At 45.9% G+C, this 23,294-nt stretch overlaps 1 protein-coding gene across 1 annotated transcript in view; it reads right to left on the bottom strand.

The window, feature by feature from the left end:
- UHRF1BP1 (UHRF1 binding protein 1) overlaps nucleotides 1-23,294 on the bottom strand; it is a 66,341-nt gene that overhangs the window by 29,564 nt on the left and 13,483 nt on the right. The window contains exons 2-8 of the mRNA XM_040983225.1: nucleotides 10,298-10,460; nucleotides 10,159-10,197; nucleotides 9,651-9,742; nucleotides 2,388-2,577; nucleotides 1,942-2,082; nucleotides 1,383-1,553; nucleotides 488-680 (exon numbers count right to left, since the gene is read on the bottom strand). Of these exons, the coding sequence (XP_040839159.1) occupies nucleotides 488-680; nucleotides 1,383-1,553; nucleotides 1,942-2,082; nucleotides 2,388-2,577; nucleotides 9,651-9,742; nucleotides 10,159-10,197; nucleotides 10,298-10,460 (989 nt within the window). The remainder of the gene's footprint in view (nucleotides 1-487; nucleotides 681-1,382; nucleotides 1,554-1,941; nucleotides 2,083-2,387; nucleotides 2,578-9,650; nucleotides 9,743-10,158; nucleotides 10,198-10,297; nucleotides 10,461-23,294) is intronic.

Raw genomic sequence — 23,294 nt, 5'->3', positions numbered from 1 at the left:
TGGATCAGAAGTGGAGCAGGTGGGGTGTGAACCAACACCTATATGGGATGCCAGCACCGCAGGCAGAGATTTAGCTAGTTACACCATGGCACCAGCCTTTACTTCACTGAAATCTTAGGTCCATGATTCTCAAACCCTCATAAGCATTGTCCAAAGGACTTTGGAAGGCGGGAGGGGAATTCACATTGCTTGGACTCTGTCCCTGAAGATTCTAATTTAGCGGGTTTGGGAAATGGGTCCAGAATCTACAGTTGATCAAGCACAACTGGTGTCCCACTATACTCCTGTAGGCTGACAGAGCACTGCCTCCCACCTAACACAGAGAGCCACCCCAGGATGGCTGAGGCCTGGTGACTGCTTCTTTCCAAGTTCTCAAACAAAGTATTCTGGAGCATCTCAGTAAAAAAAAACCCTTCGGTCCCAGGTTTTGCCCAGCTCTAGACAGTGACATGGACCACCCAGCCCAGGCTCAGGCCTCATGGGCTACCTGGCTCTCGGGACTGGCTATCATCACAAATGTGCAGGTCCAGGCGGGAGATGAGCAGGTGGTAGGAGGACTCTTTCACATCAAATTTCTCAAAGTACTGGCTGAGGCGGGTGCTGCTGCTGTTGCTGTTGCCCTGGCTGCCACCAAATGCCTGGGCCCAGGACTGCTGGGCACTGGGAGCAGGTGGAGTGATCTACATGTGACAGAGAGAAAAACAACAAGTCCAGTGGCTGAGATGATCCTTCAGAGGCTTTCTTCACGCTGCAGCCCAGTTTGAATAAAATCACAATTTAGCAAAATGCCCTTGCTTCTAACTGTTGACCTAGCAGTTCACGTAGGTCTGGAGCCAACTCCAACTCAAGGAACTCAAAGTCTAACTGCCCACCTAATTCATTAGCCTCGTAACTGCTGGAGCACTGTAATGAGATATGAAATGCACTCCAAGTTCTCAACCATACGATTTAGCTCACAGATAACAAAACACCTCCTCTGGGAAGTCTTTCCTAAGTGCCGTCATTCAGCCTGCACAGTGACACACCTCTGGTTTGAGCTCTTTGGGCACAATGCTTGCTCATGCTGTAGCAGTGATCACACAATATTACAGCTTGTTGATGGTTCACATTTCCAGACAGTGATGACAGCCCCAAGGACAGGAAAAGCTTAGTCCACTTTTCTTCTCTAGGGACTAACATCATATTCCTAAAACACTGGAATTATCCAATGAACAGAATGAAAAAAAAAAAATCAGAGGTATGGGCAAAGCCTAAAATCATCCAGAAGCAAATGAAAAATCTCCCGAACAAACCAAAGTATTGCTCCTGCCTACGTAAGTCTGAATTAGGTCTGCTCCACCTCCTTCCCCAGCCCCAGCAAGGGTGTCTGTTAGGTTTCTAACCTGTACAGGCTCAGGAGCCAGGCTCTTTCTCTGCTGGGCTGACTTCTCCATGGCCTCGCTCAGTGACTCAGCGTACTTCATCATGGCCTTGAGCTGTGAGTCTGTTAGCACCCAGAGCAGGTCATCCAACAGGAACATCAACTTGGAGGCTATCACATTACAATCTTTGGTCTAAAGGAGCCAAAGAAAATATGAGGTTTATCATCTTACACCATCCCAATGCCTCAAGCTGACTGTTGCCCAATCAGTTTCAGAGGTGGATTTTCAATTACTTACCAAACTACTGAAGTTCTCTTGATGAACAACCAAGCAGCAACAGTTAAATGAACTGCTAGGTGCCCATAACGATGTCAAGCATAGTGGATGGAGGACAGAGCTATGGAAAAGTTCCCTCCCTCCTGTGGACACTGTGCAACACTGAGCCGCAGAGCCTTCCCCTTTGCATGTCAATTGAGGGGACAGGAACATTCTGAACAACACAGGGACACTGAATCTAGGGCTGTGTGGAAGAATAAAAGATGGGCACGAACACCTTCCCGAGGGCAGAGAACACACTCACTCTTCTCTTCAGGGCTATCTGGATCCTGCCTTGGTTGGTGATGAGCCTCAGCGGCGTGGTGACTGGCTCCTGATCACCGCTGTCTGTAGCATCCGCCTCGATGCGAAGGGTTTGCCAAGTTATCTCCTTAAATGTTAACACCTGGAAGGAGAGAATCCCTTCATGCCATGGGTGAAATGAACCAAGAGGCAGGAAGTACAAAGGAAACAGACTGGCAAGCCAGCCTCCCACAGTTCTCGATCGAGATCCTAGCTGTGAGCAGCCAGTGGTCAGAGACCCGTAACGAAGCGAAAGGTGTCTCAGTATCACCAGACACAAAGTGCACTGGGGTTCCCAGGAATACGGAACATCAGGAGAAACCGCCCAAGCAAGAGTAATGTCCTTTAAGAATCAGTCCTCCTTTGGCTCCCCTCTCCCCACCGCCCCTGCGATGCCTGGGCTGTCACCTCTCCTCTGCGGGGGTCGGTGATGCGAGTCAGGCGCAGGTCACTCTGCTGCCAGTTGGGGTTCACACTATAGCCCTGCAGCTGCCACAATTCCAACGAGGCGTGGAAGGCCTTCGAGTGAATCTTGATGGTGATGGAATTGACGATGATGAACATGCCCTCCACCACCTTCTCGGCAAAGCCGTACTCACTACAAAGAGAGCAACCCCGTGATCACCATCATGGGAGACTGTAGGCGGAGTTGTCTGTTTTTTCCCAAAATTCCACATAGCCACTCTATTTTCATCATTTATTTTCCTTTTTAAAAATGTATTTATTTTAATTGGAAAGATCGGGAGAAGAAGAGACAAAGAGAGACATCTTCCACATTCTGGTTCATTCCCCAAATTGCCCACAGCAGCTGCAGCTGAACTGAAAGGAAGCCAGGAACCAGGAGCTTCTTCTGCGTCTCCCATATGGGAGCAGAATCCAAGGCCTTGGACCATCCCGTGCTGCTTTCTTAGCCCACAAGCAGGGAGCTGGATGGGAAGTGGAGCATATGGGACACAAGCTGACACCCATGTGGTATGTTGGCACTGTAGACAGAACATTACCCTACTATGACACTGTGTGGGTTCCAACTTCTTTTTAAAAAGAGACTTTATTTATTTGAAAAGAACAGTCACAGAGAAACATCTTCAATTGATTGGTCTACTCCCCAAATGGTCCTAACAGCCAGGGCTGGTCAGGCTGAAGCCAGGAACCCGAAAAGTCTCCCAGGTCCATCATGTGGGTGCAGAGAACCAAGTACCTCAACCATCTTTCTCTGACTTCTGGGGTGCATTAGTAGGGAGCTGGATCAGAAGTAGAGCAGCTTGGGCCCAGCACGGTGGCGCAAGTGGTTAAAGTCCTCACCTTGAACGGGTTCTATCCCGGCAGCCCCACTTCCCTTCCAGCTCCCTGCCTGTGGCCCGGGAAAGCAGTCGAGGACGGCCCAAAAAGCTTTGGGACCCTGCACCCATGTGGGAGACCCAGAAGAGGCTCCTGGCTTCAGATCGGCATAGCATCGGCCGTTGCGCTCATTTGGAGAGTGAATCATCGGACAGAAGATCTTCCTCTTTGTCTCTCCTCTCTGTATATCCGCCTTTCCAACAAAAAAAAAAAAAAAAAAGAACAAGAAGAAGAAGTAGAGCAGCTGAGTCTCAAACCAACACCCATGTGGAATGGCGGCATTGCAGATAGCCCAACCTGTTAGGCCACAATGCTATCCCCACATAGTCTTTACGCTTTTAAATATTTATTTATCTATTTATTTAAAAGAGAGAGAGAAAAAGAGATCTCCTATCTGCTGGGTTACTCCCCAGATGACCATAATGGCCAGGGTTGGTCCCGGTTGAAGCCAGGAACCAGAAGCTTTATCTGGGGTTCCCAGGTTGTCTTCTGCTTCTCCCAGGCAGTGGAGCAGCCTCAGCTTGATCCTGTGCCTAGATGGGATACCAGCAATGCAGACGGTGGCTTAACCTGACCTTCACGCCAACCTTTACCCCGGAAGATGTCAGACTAAACTGTTTGGTGCAACAACTATTATAGATGATTGTCTTTAATTTTCTCTTCTTGTGCCTTATATATTTTTATCTTTTTAAATTATTTATGATGACAATGGAATATTCTTTTTAATTGGACTTTTAAAAAGGAATATAGGAAAAAGAGTTGACCTAGCAACTACCTTCCCCCTACTAAAAATAAATTCATAATTTTTTTTGTATCTCACAAAGTCCCTGAATAAATATTATAGATACTGTTTCTGAGGGGTGATATAAACAACCAAAAGAAAATATGGGTTTGTATAAAATCTTCAAAGACAGAGAGTATTCTGCAAAGGCGATGGGAGGATGACAGGAACTCAGCCCAGGTTAGGAAGAGACGGAATGCCACTCCAGAGTGAGGCCAAAAGCAGCAGAGAGAGAGAGACAGGAACAACGTCTGACAGCCCCTCTGCATGAGGACAACAGGCACTCCGGACTTGTGGGGGAAACCACTTCTCACTACCACAGATAAAAAGGAGGCCCAGAAAAGCAAACAGGAAAAAAAAAATAGATCTGCAATTTATAAAAAAGGACTAATATTCCTAGGACTTCAAAATTTGCAGCGGATAGGGGAAAGACCAAAAACCCAATAAAAGCAGGACAAACTACAAATAGATTACAGAAAAAATAGGTGCAAACAAGTATTAAACAAAAAGTGCTCAACCTGAGCCCCAGGGACAGGTCGCCTGGCCCACGTCCATGAGCGCACCTGTGAGAATTAGTCCTTCTCAGTATAAAGGACAGAGTGGTGGAGTAGTCGATGGTACATAGTGGATTGGCAGACCATCGGGGCCTGCAGAGAACTTCTGGTACCACAGCAGAGGATGGAGAACAGAACATATCGGACAAATACCCCAGCCAAACAATGACATTAAATATGTTGGCAAATGGAGACATTAAGGTTGGCACTGCCAGCGAATGGATATTGGAAGTGTTCCCTCAACATCTGATTGGCAAGATCGACAGAACTAGCATTCAGAACTATCACTCACCTGGACAGATCCCTGGGAGTTTGCAACACATTGGGACCCCAGTTGATATGGGGGGGGGCCATTCCCCATCCCTGGGTACTGGGGTAGATGGGAGGCTGGGTGCAACTTCTCCCCTTATCTCCCCCTCCTCCCAGAAATAGAAAGAGGAAATAGAAAGTTTGGAAGCAATGATCAAACCAACTTTTCCCTAACCCTGGATCTTTCCCATCCTGATCAACTAGGTAGACATCATCTAAAATGAAAAAAAAAATTTTTTTTGAAGTGGTCAGCCTAATCAAAACTATGCTGAGAATCACATTATGACAATGGAAATGGCAATGGGGGGAAAATGGTTCTTTCAATAAACCCTGCATAATCAGTTTGGAGAAATCCATCTCACCACCCACGTGCGAAACCAGGATGGAGGTCCAGGCTCCCTGCTTCTGTCTGGCCCAGCCCAGACTGGTGCAGCCATTAGGGAGTGATGGATCAGCAGATGAAAGATCTCTTTCCATGTCTCTCCCCTTGTCATTTTTCTTACACATTTTAAATTTGAATATAGAAAAATTCATTTGTGGTATTACTTTATGGGATTTAATATATACATACAGCCATGTACCAACCAACAACATGACAAATGACATGGCATTGATATATTGAATAAGCAGAGGGGGCCGATGTGATGGCTGTATTGGTTAATCCTCTACCTGCAAGCATCAGCATCACATATGGGTGCCAATTTGTGTCCCAGCCGTTCCATATCCCATCCAGTTCCCTGCTTAAGGCTAGGAAAGTAATGGAGGATGACCCACATCCTTGGGTCCCTGCCCCCACATCATAGACCCAAAGGAAGCTTCTACCTCCCGGCTTCAGATCGGCTCAGCTCCAGCTGCTGTGGCCATTTGGAGAGTGAACCAGTGGATGGAAGATTTTTCTCTCTGTGTGTCTGTCTCTCTATATATCTGCCTTTCTGCTAAAAATAAATAAATCTTATACTTAAAAATAGGAACTAAAAATATATCAAATATCTACCTATAGCAACACAGAGAAATTGTGGCAAATTCATGGAATAGAAAATGATATAGTGATGAGACTGAAGGAATTATATATATCCCAAACTTAACCCTCAAGTAACATAGCTTGACACAATTGACTATATTCTATATAGTTACATTTACACAGCTTAAAAAAAAAAAAAACAGACAAAACTCACCCATGCTGCTTGAAACCAGTACAAAAGTTACCTCTGGGTGTGAGCATGACCAGAAAGGTCACAAGAAGCATCTAGGCTTCCCAAGCACTCTGCCTCTTGATCCAACTTTATAAATAATGACTGGGCTTACAATTTGTGTATTTCATTATATCACTTTTATATAATATACCCAAAAAAACAATTAAATATCATGTATCATCTCTCACATTAGGCAAAGATACTCAAGTCTGATTATTCTGTACTGACAAGGCCCAAGAACAAGAACTCATACACGCATCTCATCACAAGGCAAAGTTCCAAAGGAGGGGCTGGTGTTGTGCTCTAGCAAGTTAAGCTTCCAACTGTGATGCCAGTTCCCATAGATCCAGATGTTCCATTTCCAATCCAGCTCCCTGCTAATGCACCAGGGGAAGCTGCAGAAGATGGCCCAAGTGCTTGGAGCCTGCACCCAGAAGAAGTTCCTGGCTCCTGGCTTCAGAAGAGGCCAGCACTAGCCACTGCTGCCATTTGAGGAGTGAACCAGTAGATAAGATCTAGCTCTCTCTCTCTTAATTCTTACTTTTTTTTTTTAAAGATTTATTTTTATTATTTTTTCATTGGAAAGGCAGATATACAGAGAGGAGAGACAGAGAGGAAGATCTTCCTTCCAATGATTCACTCCCCAAGTGAGCACAACGGGCCGATACTATGCCGATCCAAAGCCAGGAGCCTCTTCCGGGTCTCCCACGCAGGTGCAGGTTCCCAAAGCTTTGGGCCGTCCTCCACTGCCTTCCCAGGCCACAGGCAGGGAGCTGGAAGGGAAGCGGGGCTGCCGGGATTAGAACCGGCGCCCATATGGGATCCTGGGCGTGCAAGGCGAGGACCTTTAACCACTTGCGCCACCGCGCCGGGCCCCTTACTTTTTTTTTTAACTCTACTTTCAAATAAATTTAAAAAAAATTTTTTTAAATAAAAGTAAGTAGAGATCCTTCTCCTCCTGGAAACATTTTACCAAGAATGGGCCCGGCGCGGTGGCGCAAGTGGTTAAAAGGTCCTCGCCTTGCACACCCGGGATCCCATATGGGCGCCGGTTCTAATCCCGGCAGCCCTGCTTCCCTTCCAGCTCCCTGCCTGTGGCCTGGGAAAGCAGTCGAGGACAGCCCAAAGCTTTGGGAACCTGCACCCGCGTGGGAGACCTGGAAGAGGCTCCTGGCTTCGGATCGGCATAGTACCGGCCCGTTGCGCTCACTTGGGGAGTGAATCATCGGATGGAAGATCTTCCTCTCTGTCTCTCCTCTCTGTATATCCGCCTTTCCAATGAAAAAATAATAAAAATAAATCTTTAAAAAAAAAAAAAAAACATTTTACCAAGAAAACAAAACCAATAAATAAATAAATAGAATCAAATCAATCCTGTAAATCTAACCATCAGATTCAATGAGAAACATTTTAAATGAAACTTTAAGGATACAATCAGTCAAAATATAATGTAAGGAAAAACCTTTTAAAAAAAGTATTTTCTACAATGAGTAAATAGATTTTTTGAACATTTTTTGAAGATTTCTTTTTATCTTTATTGGGAAGTTAAATTTACATAAAGAAGAGACAGAAAGATCTTCCATCCACTGTTTCACTCCCTGAATGGCCGCAATGGCTGGAGCTAAGCCAATCCTTAGCCAGGAGCCAGGAGTTTCCTTGGGGTCTCCCATGAAAAAGCAGGGTCCCAAGGCTTTGGGCCATCCTCCACTGCTTTCCCAGGCCACAAGCAGGAAGCTGGAAAGGAAATGGAGCAAGCAGTATACAAAATGGTGCCCATATGGGATCCCAGCACATGCAAGGCAAGGATTTAGCCACTAGATTATCATGCTGGGTCCAAATAGTACATTTTTCAAAAGATTTATTTATTTTTATTAGAAAGTTATATTTACAGAGATGAGGAGAGTCAGAAAGATTTTCCATCTGTTGGTTGACTTCCCCAAAAGACCACCTTGGCTGGAGCTGAACCAATTTGAAGCCAGGGCTTCCTCTGGGTCTCCCTCCCAAGTGCAGGGTCCCAAGGCTTTATTTAGGCCATCCTCCACCAACCTCCTCAGCCATAAGCTGAAAGATGGATCGAAAGTGAAGCACCTGGGACATGAACCAGCACCTATATGGATGGCAATTTCAGAAGAAGGATTAGCCAAAAGAGCCATCATGCCGGCCCCACAAAAAGTGTATTAAGAGGGGGATGTGAGACTATTAAAGTCTCAAAAGAATAGCACCCAAATACTATATAAGGACCTCTTTTATCTATCTATCTATCTATCTATCTATCTATCTATCTATCTATCTATCTATAGGGGGAGTTACAAGAGAGGGTCAGAGGTCCAAGGAGTTGGTTCATACTCAGCTGTTCTCCCAGGTGCATTAGCAAGGGAGCTGAATCAGAAGTGGAGCAGAGCCCAGAACAATGGCTCAATTGCTAAATCCTCACCTTGTAGGTGCCAAAATCCCAAATGGGCACCAGTTCATGTCCTGACTGTGCCACTTCCCATCCAGCTCCCTGCTTATCACCAGCGAAAGCAGTCAAGGACAGCCAAAAGCTCTGGGACCATGCACCTGTGTGGGAGACCCAGAAGAAGCTCCTGGCTCCTGGTTGCAGATGGTCTAAGCTCCAGTCATTGTGACCACTTGCAGATTAAAACAGTGGATAGAAGATTTTTGTGTCTTTCTCTTTGTAAGTCTGACTTACCTTCCCAATAAAAATAAGTAAATCTCAAGAAAAGAAAGAAAGAAAGAAAGAAAGAAAGAAAGAAAGAAAGAAAGAAAGAAAGAAAGAAAGAAAGAAAAGAAGGAAAGAAAGAAAGAAAGAAAAGAAAGAAAGAAAGAGAAAGAAAGAAAAGAGAAGAAAAGAGAAGAAAAGAGAAGAAAAGAGAAAGAAAAGAAAAGAAAAGAAAAGAAAAGAAAAGAAAAGAAAAGAAAAGAAAAGAAAAGAAAAGAAAAGAAAAGAAAAGAAAAAAAAGGAAGAAAAGAAGTAGTTGAGCAACCAGGACTCGAACCAGTTCCCCTATGGGAAGACAGTGTTGCAGACACCAGCCTAACCTACAATGCCATAGCACTGGCCCTGGAAACCTCTTTTATTCACTCTATACTGTTAACAAACATTTTTGGAGGTAACTCAGGAACATGTATTATCAAGGTGCTAGATGACATTAGGGAATTCTTGTTACTTCACTGAATATGAGAGTGGTTTTCACTGTGTTCAGTGTCTGTTACAGACATATAATACAGCAATATTGCTGGCTGAAATCACATTTAGCACCCGGGATTGGAGTCAGTATGTATGCACACAATCATGCACAAATACACACACACACACTGAGTGGCAGGAAAAATATGAAAAAAGAGAAGCAAAGTGCCGGTCATGGCTGAAGCAGGTCTTGGGAACGGGGGTTCGTTACACTATGCTCACCACAATGAGAAGTTTCAGGTTACTTTTAAAGAAAAGACTGTAGCAATTCACACGTTGGAAATAACAGGGCTTGAAGCCACTAACCTCTGTCCGGAAGCCAGGGCAATGGGAGACTGTCCATTGGGAGGCCGGGGCTCCTCACAGGTCCTCATCTCCACCTCGACCTTATCCAGACACTGCAACAAAAGCCAGCTGAAGCTAAGCACCCGCACAGAGGCAGACATGGTACAACAAACAAACAAACAAAAACCAGCACACTCTATGCTGAATATCACCCAACAGTCAACATGAAGTACCTTTCTAATTTGGCTTCTGCCAGGATTCTCAGGAAAAAAATAAGGAATCCACAGGACAGCAAGAATTCTAGACAACACAGGTCTTGGTGATTATTCCTGTCCTGCACATTAGTTCCAGAGTAAGTCTAGACAATGGTCACTCTGACTTACGGAGACACTTACCAGGCTCCCAAGAACCACCCAGCACTCTCCAAAGGGTCAGCGCATCCCAGTTCCTCCCCTTCTCCTCCCCTGTATTGTAAAGTCCTGTGCCCATTGTGCCAAGTTGATTACTCATAACCAAGAAGTGCCATTACCAAGCAGATCGGGTGTGTCTTCAGCTTTGTCCACTGAATCTGCAAGAGGAAAGCAAAGGCTCAGAGCTGGGGAGCTGTCCACCCAGGAGGCAGGCCTGCTGGCCAAGGAGCACAGCAGCACCCTGACCCCCCGCCTCACCCGGATGGAGGCCTTGTTGCAGTAGACTCGAGTGATGGCCAGCCAGGTGGGCAGCTCCAGCACATTCTGCAGAACCTCTTCATCCAGCTCCAGGTTGGTCAGCTGACCTTCTCCTTTCAGGGTGCTCAGGTTGATTTTGTCTGGGGAAAGATTCTTGGTGAACCTGAAAGGAGAGAGGATAAGAAACCATTATTCCCATAGGAATCTGTTAAATGGGAAGAATGATCAATAATAACATTTCTGAATTTGGTTAACAAATAAAGTTAAGGGGGCCCAGCAGCGTGGCCTAGTGGCTAAAGTCCTCACCGTGAATGCACCAGGAAACCATATGGGCCCCGGTTCTAATCCTGGCTGCTCCACTTCCCATCCAGCTCCCTGCTTGTGGCCTGGGAATCAGTTGAGGATGGCTCAATGCTTTGGGATCCTGCACCTGTGTGGGAGACTTGGAGGAAGTTCCTGGATCCTGGATCCTGGCTTCGGATTGGCATAGCATCAGCCGTTGCGCTCACTTGGGGAGTGAATCATCGGACGGAAGATCTTCCTCTCTGTCTCTCCTCCTCTCTGTATATGTGACTTTCCAATAAAAATAAAGTAATTTTTTTTAAAAATTTATTTATTGGAAAGTCACATATACAGAGAGGAGGAGAGGCAGAGAGGAAGATCCACCTGTGAGGAATGATTCAAACATCCTGTCCAGGACCTGGCACAGCTTCCTGCTTCCCCTCCCTCTAGTCCCCACCCACCTACCCGTGGCTCAGATCATGTCAATCAGCAGTCCCTTGGGGCCCTGCCTACAGTTCTTCCCAACCAATTCCTCACCTTGAGGCTCACCAGTGCTGTGTAAGTGATCCTCCACGTGTGCCCCTGCCCCTCCTGGCACTCCTGTCCTCCATGCTTCCCCTTCCCTTGCTCTGGCAGCTCTAATCCTGCCACCATGGCAGGAGATGTTTCCCTTCCTGTCTCCCCGCTCCTGTTCCTATCCCTTTGGAATAAAAGGATCTCCTAATATCTCATCGTGTATGGTATTTTGGCTTGCAGGAAACTAATTGTGAAAAGAGGACTTGGCTGCAGGAATTCGCTGCGCATAACAACTTTAAGTGCATTTTAAAACCTAACAGTGTATTTCTTCTGCCATTAAGAGCAGTTCCTGCAAACACACCTAATACATAATGAATTTATAAGCTGTTTCCAAAACGGTTTAGGGATAACCTTTCTCTTTCAGCAATATGATCAAAATGCGTAAGAAGAATGAACCTCAATTTGGGGAAGGAGGACTGAATTTACAGAGTCATTCAGCAACCCAATCAGATTGATAGAATCTTTTTAAAGATTTATTTATTTTCTTGCAAAGTCAGATATACAGAAAGGAGAAGAAACAGAAAGGAAGATCTTCATTAGATGATTCACTACCCAAGTGGCAGCAAAGGCAGGAGCGGAGCCAATCCGAGGCCAGGAGCCCCAAGCCTCCTTCCGGGTCTCCCATTTGGGTGCAGAGTCCCAAGATTTAGGGCTGTCTTCAACTGTTTTTCCAGGCCCCAAGCAGGGAACTGGATGGGAACTGGTAACCGCAGGGATTAGAACTGGTGCCCATATCATATCCTAGTGTGCACAAGGTGAACACTTTAGCCACTAGGCCAATGCACTGGGTCTAAAATTTTAAGTATGGCCAGGACTAGTATGTTACCATTCTATCAATAACCCCTACTCTCTACCAAGATGCTGACAAGCGACCACAGAGCGTACCTTCACCATCAGGTCTATGATGAGACACACAAGCATGCAAACATCCAGAGCTGGACAAGTGCTCCACCTCCAAGAGTACTTTCGGTACCTAAAGGGAACTCCTGGGCGCATGGATTTCTGCCAAACCACCACTGATCCTCTGCCAGAAATCACACAAATTTGCTTTTACCTGTGTCAACTTACTTTCTGGGTTCAATGAAACTGAATACGTTATTAGCCTCTCAAAAGACAATCTCTGATTCTGCTTGCATTTTTCATTTGCAAAGAATCAGTCGCTCAATACCACATCAATTAACCCCATAATGTTGTAAACTGTTGTTGATGTTATGTCATGGCTTTTAATTGGTCGGAACGATACTCTGCCAGCTCTGCTTTTAGACCAGAGATGGTTTCCCCAAGAAACTGTTGAATTGGTCTGGACAATAAGATGCTGGACTTTACGTATGGTACATGCTTGCAATGAAAGAAACAAGGCTGGTTTTGAACTGTAACACTGCAATAAGGCGGAGTAATCCACCATGGGGGGAAGGTACGAGGAGGGGTTGGGGGAACCTCAGAGCCTATGAGACAATGTCATAAAATGAAATGCAATTTTAAAAAATTAACAAAGCAATTACAAAGAATAGGCAATTAAAAGAGAGAGGGGTGCTCTGTGGGCTGACTATAATGGCTGAAAGTGTGTGGAGGTTTGATGTGCCAAGGAAACTAAAGCTGTGAGAATGACACCAGAGCCTAAAGGTCAGCTCTCTCAAGCTCTCTGTCCACAAGGGAGCGCAACAAGGCACCGGCGGCAATGGGATGGTGGCGCCAACTACTCCAAGGTGTCTTCCACAGTCAGTCTGAAATACATAAGTGACAAGTGGACACTGAACTCCTGATACGAATCATGAGTATTTTTGTCTATATCTCACCATCTCCTGGCACGAATTTTATTTGGCATTTGTGCTCCCAATTGCAGCAGATACTATTCAGAGTCCAAGGGCGGCTGAAAAGGCTAATCGCAGCCTGCTATTTATTCCACTTCAAGAATGTGGGGAAACATTTTCTGCCCATCTGTTACTGTTACAGAGTGTAGAAGCTAAAGATGAAATCAAGCTAGAAAAAAATAGATTCTGATCCAGTTTCATTTCTGCCAGGGGAATGCAATCTGCCAAAGAGATGACAGAAAAAGGTTCTCTGATATCATTGAGAAAATGCTCCTATTTGGGGAAGTGGGAATTCTCAGATCTGAAGATTCTCAGGATTTCAGAGCTGAAAGGGATCTTAAATAATCACTCAGTCCACATCTATAAGTTGAAAATGAGGAAGAAAAGCAGCCAAAAACTAAATGACTTATCCAAGAATCACAGCAAATCAGTGGTAAGTCTATGACTAACTGTCAATATTAGGGCTTGGGTTCAGCGCTGTAGCCTAACGGCTAAAGACCTCACCTTGAACGCACCGGAATTCCATATGGGTGCTGATTCTAATCCTGGCAGCCCTGCTCTCCATCCAGCTCCCTGCCTGTGGCCTGGGAAAGCAGTCGAGGACAGCCCAAAGCTTTGGGATCCTTCACTCGTGGGAGACTGAGAAGAAGCTCCTGGCTTTCTATTGGCTCAGTTCTGGCAGTTGCAGTACTTGGGGAATGAATCAGCAGATGGTAGATCTTCCTCTGTCTCTCCTCCTTCCTGTATTCCTTAACTTACCAATAAAAAAATTAATATTTAAAAAGTATATTAGGGTTTAACCCAGAATTCATTCAACTCTCCCGGTACCTTCCTCCCTCTTCTCTCAGAATCTGTGTTACTAAGAGGGTAAGTTGCCATAGGCAGTCAGTCCCAAGTCCCATAGGTATTGAACACCTGTTGACACCAGCACCCCATATGTGGTGCCTGCTTCAAGGCCCAGTTCAAGCCTCCTTCACTTCCAATCCAGCTTCCTGCTAATGTATACCATGGGAGGTAGCGGACCACAGGTCAAGTACCTAAGCCCTTGCCACCCATGTGACAGACCCAGATGGCTCTTCAACCTGCCCCAAGGCTGGCTGTTGGAGGCATTTTGGAGAACTAACCAGTAAATATATTTTTTTGTTTGGCTGACTCCACCTTTCAAGTAAAAACAAAAGAAAAAAAGTGTCCTTGGAGGGGAACCCTCTAAATACAATTTGTTCTCTTCATTATCTTTGCCACTGATTAGTTCTTAGGCTTTGGCTCCTGAAATGCCTACAGAACTCCACATGGAAACACTGTGAATGCTCAGCAAACCCAAGGACTTGGCTTCTAACAAAGATGTAACACAGCTCTGAAGCAGCTGGCTTAGCAGCTTAGCAATCATTAACAAAGCTACACTATTCCAGCTCGCATAATCTGATGGAATGTTTCAATCTGAGAAGTCTGCCCTAACACACTTTATACTCCAAACTTCTTAGAGAAAGTATTCCTTCCTCCAGACTTTGGTTGTTTACAATGTGGGATTTTTTTAAACTGTCATGCTATTGAAGGTATAATTTATAAACAATGGTTTATTTCTAAACCTTCTATTTTGTTCACCTGATCTCTACACATATACATGTATGTGTGGTGTGTGTATTTATATATAAATGTATATGTGTGTATATATATATATACACATACGTAGGCCAATATCATAGTTTTTATTACTGTAGTTTCATTTTCAGTGTTGAAGGTACACAGTAAATATCCTTTCATCTTGTTCTTCGAGGTTATTTTGACCACTACAGAATGGTCAATATTTTTTCATGTTCATGATGATTTTTAAATCAGCTTGTCAATTTCTTTTCTGGATTTTCTGTTTGGTCCCCAACCCCTCCCTGCAACAAACACACACACACACACACACACACACACACACACCCCTACTGGGCCCAGTCTTATGGCCCAGCTCTGGCCATTGTGGCGATTTGGGAAACGAAGCAGCAGATAGAAGATATCTCTACTACAATGTCACTTTACACACACTAGGATGGTTATATTAAAGACAGATAATAGCAAGTGTTATGATGATGTGAGAAATTGGAATACCCAAACACTGCTGGTAAAAACATAAAATGCAGGGGCTGGCACGTTTGCATAGCACACTAATTCTCAGACTGGGGCACTGGTATCCCATATGAACATTAGTTTCAGTCTTACATGTTCAGCTTCCTGCTAATGTGCCTGGAAAAGCAGCCAGATATAACCCAAGTGCATAGGCCACTGCACTCACCTGAGAGACACAGATAAAGCTCCTGGCTCCTGGCTTCAGACCAGGCCAGCTCGGGTCACTGCAACCAAATGGAGAATGAACCAACAGATAAAACATCTCTCTCACGCTCTGTCTCTCTGAAGCAGCTGGCTCAGCCTTTCAAAAAAATAATAATAATAAAAAGATTTATTTATTTGTACTGGAAAGTCAGATTTCCAGAGGGGAGAAACAGAGAGATCTCCCATCCACTGCTTCATTCCCCATATGGCCACAACAGCTGAACGTGAGCCAATCCAAATTCAGGAACCTAGGAGACTCAAGATGGCAGAATAGGATAAGCACACATTTAAATGGACAGAGAAACATTTAATCAGGATAGAGCAGAGAGGACATATTCCAGGAAATTTGCAAGGACAGAACAACAGCAAAGGGGCACCTGGAGACTGACAGACAGAGCAAAGCAGTGAAAACAATGGTGTGGTGTTGCTGTGACAAATATTCCAGCAGCATTCAGCTAACAGCAATCTGAACTCCACCAGCAATCAGGTGGGAAGGGACTTTCACTGGGAGCTTGGGAAGTGAACCCACACAGAGAACTGTCCGTCCTGCTGGTCTGTTTGAGTTAACCAGGAGCAGAGACAGAGCAGATCCCAGACAGACTGTGAGAACAGGGTGGATTTCACAGCCCAGTCAGCCCCCTAGAGCCATATTGGGCACTATTTTGTGTAAGGAGGCAAGGGAAAGGACTGAGCATACACTGAGCTGGGAGTGAACTCATTTCTGACTCAGTTAACTGCATCAATGTGGCATTCTACAGGTTCCACCTAAGACAGGTCTAGGTAGCCCTCAGCTCTGATGGCCAGGAGATCAAGAATTCTAGTAGTAGTGGTACATCAGGCGCCATTTTGTACACTATGGCAAAAGCTTTACGACGGCAGGGGACAACAGTGAACTGCACATGTGCTGAGCTCATGAGAACTCACTGAGTTCAGTGGCTTGCACTAGTCCCGCTGGAAAGCAATACCTACTGTGGCATCCTATGGGTCAAATTCGGTCTATGTGTCTCCCTAAACCTGGGACCTGCTCCAACCGGAAGTGGGAGAAAGGTTGTACAGACGAAGGTGCAGCCTCAGCACGGTATCTCAGGAGGTGGAGAGTGGTGAGCCAGAAAAGGAGTTCTTGGTGGAAATCTAACATAAGAACCCAGACCTGGGCCCGGCAGCGTGGCCAAGCAGCTAAAGCCCTCGCCTATCCCTCGCCAGGATCCCATATGGGCGCCGGTTCTAATCCTGGCGACTCCACTTCCCATCCAGCTCCCTGCTTGTGCTCTGGGAAAGCAGTCGAGGACGGCCCAAAGCTTTGGGACCCTGCACCCGTGTGGGATACCTGGAAGAAGTTCCTGGATCCTGGCTTCGGATAGGCATAGCATCGGCCGTTGCGCTCACTTGGGGAGTGAATCATCGAACGAAAGATCTTCCCCTCTGTCTCTCCTCCTCTCTGTATATCTGACTTTCCAATAAATAAATAAATCTTTAAAAAAAAAAAAAAAAAAAAGAACCCAGACCTGAATCTTGCTGGTGGCAAGTGGCTGCAAGCAAAGGGTTGTGTACCAACTGCAATAAGTAAAATCTAACTGCAGATTTACAGAGAGAAGGAGAGACAGAAAGATCTTCCATCTGGTAGTTCACTCCCCAAATGGCTACAATAGTTAAAGCTGAGCTTATCTAAAGCCAGGAGCTTCTTCTGGGTCTCTCACATGGGTGTAGGGTCCCAAGGCTTTGGGCCATCCTTGGCTACTTTCCCAGGCCACAAGCAGGGAGCTGGATTAGAAGTTAGAAAGCCAGGCCCGGCACCGTGGCCTAGCAGCTAAAGTCCTTGCCTTAAATGTGCCAGGATCCCATATGGGTGCCGGTTCTAATCCTGGCAGCTCCACTTCCCATCCAGCTGGAGGACCTTCCCATCCAGACCTGGAGGAGGTTCTTGGCTCCTGGTTTTGGATTGGTTCAGCTCCAGCCATTGCAGTCACTTGGGGAGTGAATCATCAGATGGAAGATCTTCTCTGTCTCTCCTCCTCAGAGGAGGAGAGTATATCAGACTTTGCAAGTTAAAAAAATATACTTTTTAAAAAAAAAAAGAAGAAGTTGGATAGCCGAGACATGAACCAGCACCCACATGGGATGCTGACACTTGCAGGCAGAAAATTAGTCAGCTGAGATATCATGCCAGCCCCATTTTTTAAAGATTGATTCATCTGTCTCTCTGTCTATCTGTCTATCTATCTATCTATCTATCTATCTATCTATCTATCTATCTATCTATATTTGAAGGGCAAGAATTACAGAGAGAAAAGCAGAAACAAGTAGAGATATTCCAACCGTTAGTCCTTTCTCCCGGTGGCTGCACAAGTTTGGCCCACGAGCTTCCTCTGGGCCTCCTACACAGGTGCAGAGGCCCAAGGACTTGGATCGTCTTCTGCTGCTTTCCCAGGCACATTAACAGAGAGCTGGATCAGATGAGGAATAGCCAGGACTCAAACTGGGACACATTTGAGCTGTTGGCATCCCAGGTAGTAGATTAACCCACACTGCTACAATGCTGGAACCAATAATAGGTTAATGGAACCTCCTCAAAAAAATTACTTAGAGAAGTCTAATTTCTGGGCTTTTAAAACAGCCCAAAGAGCAAATTGAGGGACAAGACAAATCATACTATGCACTGAGAGTCTGTCCTTACCTTCTGGGTACCAACTGACCCTAACTATGACCACGTCTGTTTGTTCTCGGGGGACAACAACTGTCCCAGATGAGCTCTTTCACATCTAGTGGCAGACCGGAGTGGCTTACCCTGCTTGTATGACCCAGGGAGCAAATATCAACTTCAGCAGTACACTCACCTGACAAGGATCTGTGACTCTGCACACATAATGGTGCTGTGGAGAACACAGACAGGAGTGGAACACAGACATGAAGGTCTCTTGGGGCTGGCATACAGTGGGTAAAGCCACCACTTGGGACTGCAGCAGCCTGTATGGGCACCACTGGTTCAAGTCCCAGCTGTTTCACCTCCAATCTAGTTCCCTGATAATGTACTGGGAAAAACAATGGAAGATGGCCTAAGTCCTTCGGACCCTCCCTGCCACCCACATGGGAGAACCAGAAGAAACTATTGGATCCAACCTGGCCCAACAAATGGTTGGTGCGGCCATTTGGAGTGAAACAGCAGATGGAAGATATTCTCTCTGTAATTCTTCCTAATGAATAAATAAGTCTTTATTTTTATTAAAATAAATACATATTTTAAAGAAAAAGGTCTCTATCCCTAAGAATTATGAACTCCTTTCTGTCTATCCTTGTGTCGCTAAGTCTGTGCCTACCACAAAGTATAGAATAAGGATGTTCAATTTACATCTGTTGAATGAGCTGATAATAATTACAAGGCAATGATAACTGCCAAGTAAGTGAAATGACTTAAGGGGCATACCCAACAACCCATCCATGTTCTTCCATACTTTTCAAACCAACTATAATATATCTGATTAACCAGAAACGTTAAAACAGGTTTAACAAGGGTTTGGAGCAGTAGACTAATGGCTAAATCCTCACCTTGCACACACAGGTGCTGTTTGGAATCTTGGCTGCTCCACTTCCCATCCAGCTCCTACTTGTGCCCGGGGAAAGCAGTCGAGGATGGCCCAAAGCTTTGGAACCCTACACTTGCATGGGAGACCCAGAGGAAGCTCCTGGCTCCTGCCTTCAGCTTCAGATTGACTCAGCTCCTGCTGTTGCAGCCACCTGAGGGGTGGAACTGCAGACAGAACATCTTTCTGTCTCTCGTTCTTTCTGTAAATCTCCCCTTAAATAAAAATTAATCTTAAAAAATAAAGGCCCAGCACAATGATCTACTGCCTGAATCCTTGCCTTGCATGCACCAAGACCCCTTATTGGGCACCAGTTTGTGTCCCGGCTGCTTCACTTCCAGCTCCCTGCTTGTGGCCTGGGAGGGCAGTGGAAGACAGCCCAAGGCCTTGGGACCCTGCACCCACTTGGGAGACCTAGAAGAAGCTCCTGAATCTTGGCCTTGGATCAGCTCAGCTCCGGCTATTGTGGCCACTTGGAGAGTAAATCAAAGGATGGAAGACCCTCCTCTCTGTATATCTGACTTTCCAATAAGAAATAAAATAAGTCTTAAAATAAGTAAATAAATAAATCTTAAAAAAAAGACAGGTTTAAGAGTATTATCTAGCATCATGGAAATAAACTCTTCTGTGAGGCTAAAATAGAAGGTACATCCTTCCCATTACAGATAATTAGAAGGTCTTAAAACTGTCTTAAAAGGAAAAGAGCATTGCCCTGACCAGACTGCAGCACCTGCTGATGCGCGTGAGGATGATCTGCGAGCAGGCTGGGTCTTGCTAGGCTGCAGCACTTACATATGCACATGAGAGCCAGTTCTGGTGGCAGGGGCTAAGGAAAGGAACCTTGGAGGTCTCCCTAGGGCACAGCACTAGGCAGTATGAGTAAAGATCAGATCTGGGGATGGGCAGGGCCAGACCACAGCCCTGTTGGCCCATATGGGGGACTGGGCCTGGGCTCAGGCCTAGTTGGGGTTCTTAAGGGTTGTCCCAACCAGACATCAGCACCTTCCAGTACACTTGGGGCTGGTAGTGGGCCAGGCCAGGCTGGGCTGCAGCACCCTCTGGTGACCAATTCAGTAGGGGTTCTTAGGAGTCGGCCCAATGGATCTAGTCCACCTGCTCTCTAACCTGAGGGAACACCACATGGACTTTTTATCTGGCCTCACAGCATGTGCTGTGGGACTACACTGTCCTCAAAGTTGACTCAATGTAAATAGAGACAACATACTGCAATGTACACAAAAAGACAGGACAGAGCCCAAGTGGTAGCCTAGCGGCTGAAATCCTCCCCTTGAATGTGCTGGGATACCATATGGGTGCTGGTTTGCATCCCAGCAGCTCCTGCTTCCCATCCAGCTCCTTGCTGTGGTCTGGGAAAGCAGCTGAGGATGGCCCAAAGCCTTGGGAACCTGCACCCACATGAGACTTGGAAGAAGCTCCTAGCTCCTGGCTGCTGGCTTTGCATTGGCTCAGCTCCAACCGTTGCGGCCGCTTAGGGAGTGAAACATCGGACGGAAGATCTTCATCTCTGTCTCTCCTCCTCTCTGTATATCTGCCTTTCCAAAAAAAAAAAAAAAAGGACAGTCGATCTCACTGAGTCAATAGAAGATCTTCAGCACCTCACTAAAAGATGGCGAGAAGCAAAGGTGAACAACACTACAGGCCAAATTCTCCACCAGGCATCTAAAGCTTTGGACACACCAACAAAATACAGACAGCCAGCAAGTATGGGAAATGATATCTCTTACCTGTTGCAAGGAAGCCCATACCATCTCAGAACAATTGCAACTACTCAAGTCACACCCTCAGGACGTTCCTCACCCCCATCCTCCCTGGGACGAAACCAAGGGACCATTTCTGTCCCCTGGTCAGAGGAAGGAAGGTGGGGTGTTCTCTCTCACCCACCTCCTCTCCCCACCCAGCCCTTCCTATCCTCCCAGAGACCTGTATGGGTCTGCAATCCCTTGACCTATGTTAACAAACATTTACAAATAAATAAATTTAAAAACATTTTGTTATCCAGGTTGGACTAGAAACACATAATAAATCAAAGTATCTAGAAAAAGTTGAATAAGAGAATATCTAAGAATAAAAATTATTTTTTAAATATTTGTTTATTTATTCGAAAGAGAGTTACAGAGAGCTCTGCCATCTGTTTATTCACTAATGAAAGTGGATACAGTGGCTGGAGCTAGGCTGGTCAGAAGCAGGGGCCAGGAGCTTCTTCTGGATCCCCCATATAAGTGCAGGACCCAAAAGACCTGAAACATCTTTCAAGTCCTTTCCCAGGCAAATTAGCAGGGATTTGGATCAGAAGTGGAATAACCAGGACTCAAACTGCTTTTACCCGCTATGCCACAGCACTGACCCCACAAACTTGTTTTTTAAAATAATAGCTATCACTTAATAATAGCTAACTTCGTTCCAAGCACATTATACATCTTTCAAGAGATTTACTCACTCGCTTGTTTAAAAGGCAAGAGAGTCTCTAAGAGACTCTCTAAGAGAGACAAAGAGATCTACTGCTGGTTCACTCTGCAGATGGCTGCCACAAGTAAGGTTACACCAGACCAAAGCCAGGCGCTTCACCTGGCTCTTTCGCGGGGATGAGGGGGTCCAAGCACTTAGACTATCTCTCACCACCTTCCCAGGTACATTTCAGGGAGCTGGATCAGAAGCAGAGCAGCTGGGACTCACTCCAGAACAGGATGCCAATGTCACAGGCAATGGCTCAAGGTGCTGAGCTAGAACACTAATATCGACACAGTTTCGATAAATTTCTCAATAATCTATGATACATAATGACACTACTATAGATATCTTATAAAAGAGGAAACTAAGGCACAGAAAAGTTAAATAACTTGCCCAAAGTCATGGAACTAGTAGCTGACAGAGCCCAGGACTCAAAATCCAGCAGTCTGGCTCACAAACTTGCAACTCTACCATACAATCTGCCAAAGTCAACATTGCCCGAGCTTTACAGGCGCTCTAGTTACCTCAGCTCCAGGGCAAAGGCAGGTGAAAGACGACAGCACACACACTGTGCGATTCCAATGCCTTGACACAGCACAAAAGGTCTGTCCGATACAGCCGCTATCTTTCCAATATCAATTCCAGCTGTGTTCCATCCACAAACGCTACTTTCTGGTACAGAAGTAGGGACCATCCAGCCTGGCGCCCATTTAAGACCTCCAAAATCACCTGCCCTGACAAGTGCAGGTGGGACTCAAGAATCTACTGCAGGCTCATTTTTCAATTGATCCTTTTGTGTGGTCCACAAATAGTGTCACGAATACCCAAATGGTCCTCAGTACAAAAACTGGTTCCTCACCCCTGCCTATGATACAAAACTACACGCAGTTTCTCAAGCACGCCCTCTGGGGGAGGTATTTGCAAGCAGCAGTTAAAATGGCACTTGAGATGCCCAAGTTCAAGTCCCAGGTCTGCCTCTGACTCCAGCCTCCTGTGAACGCACACACTGTGCAGCAACAGATGATGGCTCATGTTCTTAGGCCCCTGAAACCTAGCTGGCAGATCCTGATGGACTTCTCGGCTCCGGCTTCAAGCTGGTCTAGTCCTGGCTGTTGTAGGGCTTTGCGGGGGTGAACTAGCACGGAGAAGAAACTCACTCTCTGTGTGTCTTTTTCAAATAAATAATGATAATTTTACACACACATATACACAGAGCGTGCCTCCTCCACTCACTACTATTCGTTGCTCCTGCAGCTCCCTCTGCCTGCCATCACTGTTCTCTTGTCTGAACCTCCTCATCCTCTAGTCCCATGGGTACTTCTCAAAACTGTACTGGGTAGTAACGGTTATAGGTCTACAGGAAGGCAGTCCCCTCAACTAGGTAATGCCTTGTCTCATTTGTTACTGAGTTCTTGTTTTTGTCATATAAAGTAGAGGTGGGGGGCCCGGCGCCGAGGCATAGCGGTTAAAGTACTCGCCTTGAACGCCCCGGGATCCCATATGGGCCCCGGTTCTAATCCCAGCAGCTCCACTTCCCAACAGGCTCCCTGCTTGAGGCCTGGGAAAGCAGTCGAGGATGGTGCAATGCTTTGGGACCCTGCACCCATGTGGGAGACCTGGAGGAGGTTCCTGGCTCCTGGCTCCGGATTGGCACAGCACTGGCCATTGCACGCAATTGGGGAGTGAATCATCAGACAAAAGATCTTCTTCTCTGCCTCTCTTCCTCTCTGTATATCTGACTTTGTAATGAAAATAAAATAAATCTTTAAAACAAAAATAAAATAGAGGAGGGGAGGGACTTTAAAAGCTTGTTAAAAAATTAAGAGCAGGGCCCAGCATGATAGCTTAGCGGCTCGCCTTGCACGCACCGGGATCCCATATGAACACCAGTTTGTGTTGCGGCTACTCCACTTCCCAACCAGCTCTCTGTGTTCTGGGAAAGCAGTAGAGGACAGTCCAAAGCTT

This window comes from Ochotona curzoniae, unplaced genomic scaffold, assembly GCF_017591425.1.
Source record: "Ochotona curzoniae isolate NIBS_2020 unplaced genomic scaffold, NIBS_Ocur_1.0 contig_3819, whole genome shotgun sequence".
In the NCBI taxonomy this organism is placed as follows: Eukaryota; Metazoa; Chordata; class Mammalia; order Lagomorpha; family Ochotonidae; genus Ochotona; species Ochotona curzoniae.
Note: the sequence above shows the minus strand (reverse complement) of the source record. Positions and strands in the feature narration are given on the sequence as shown.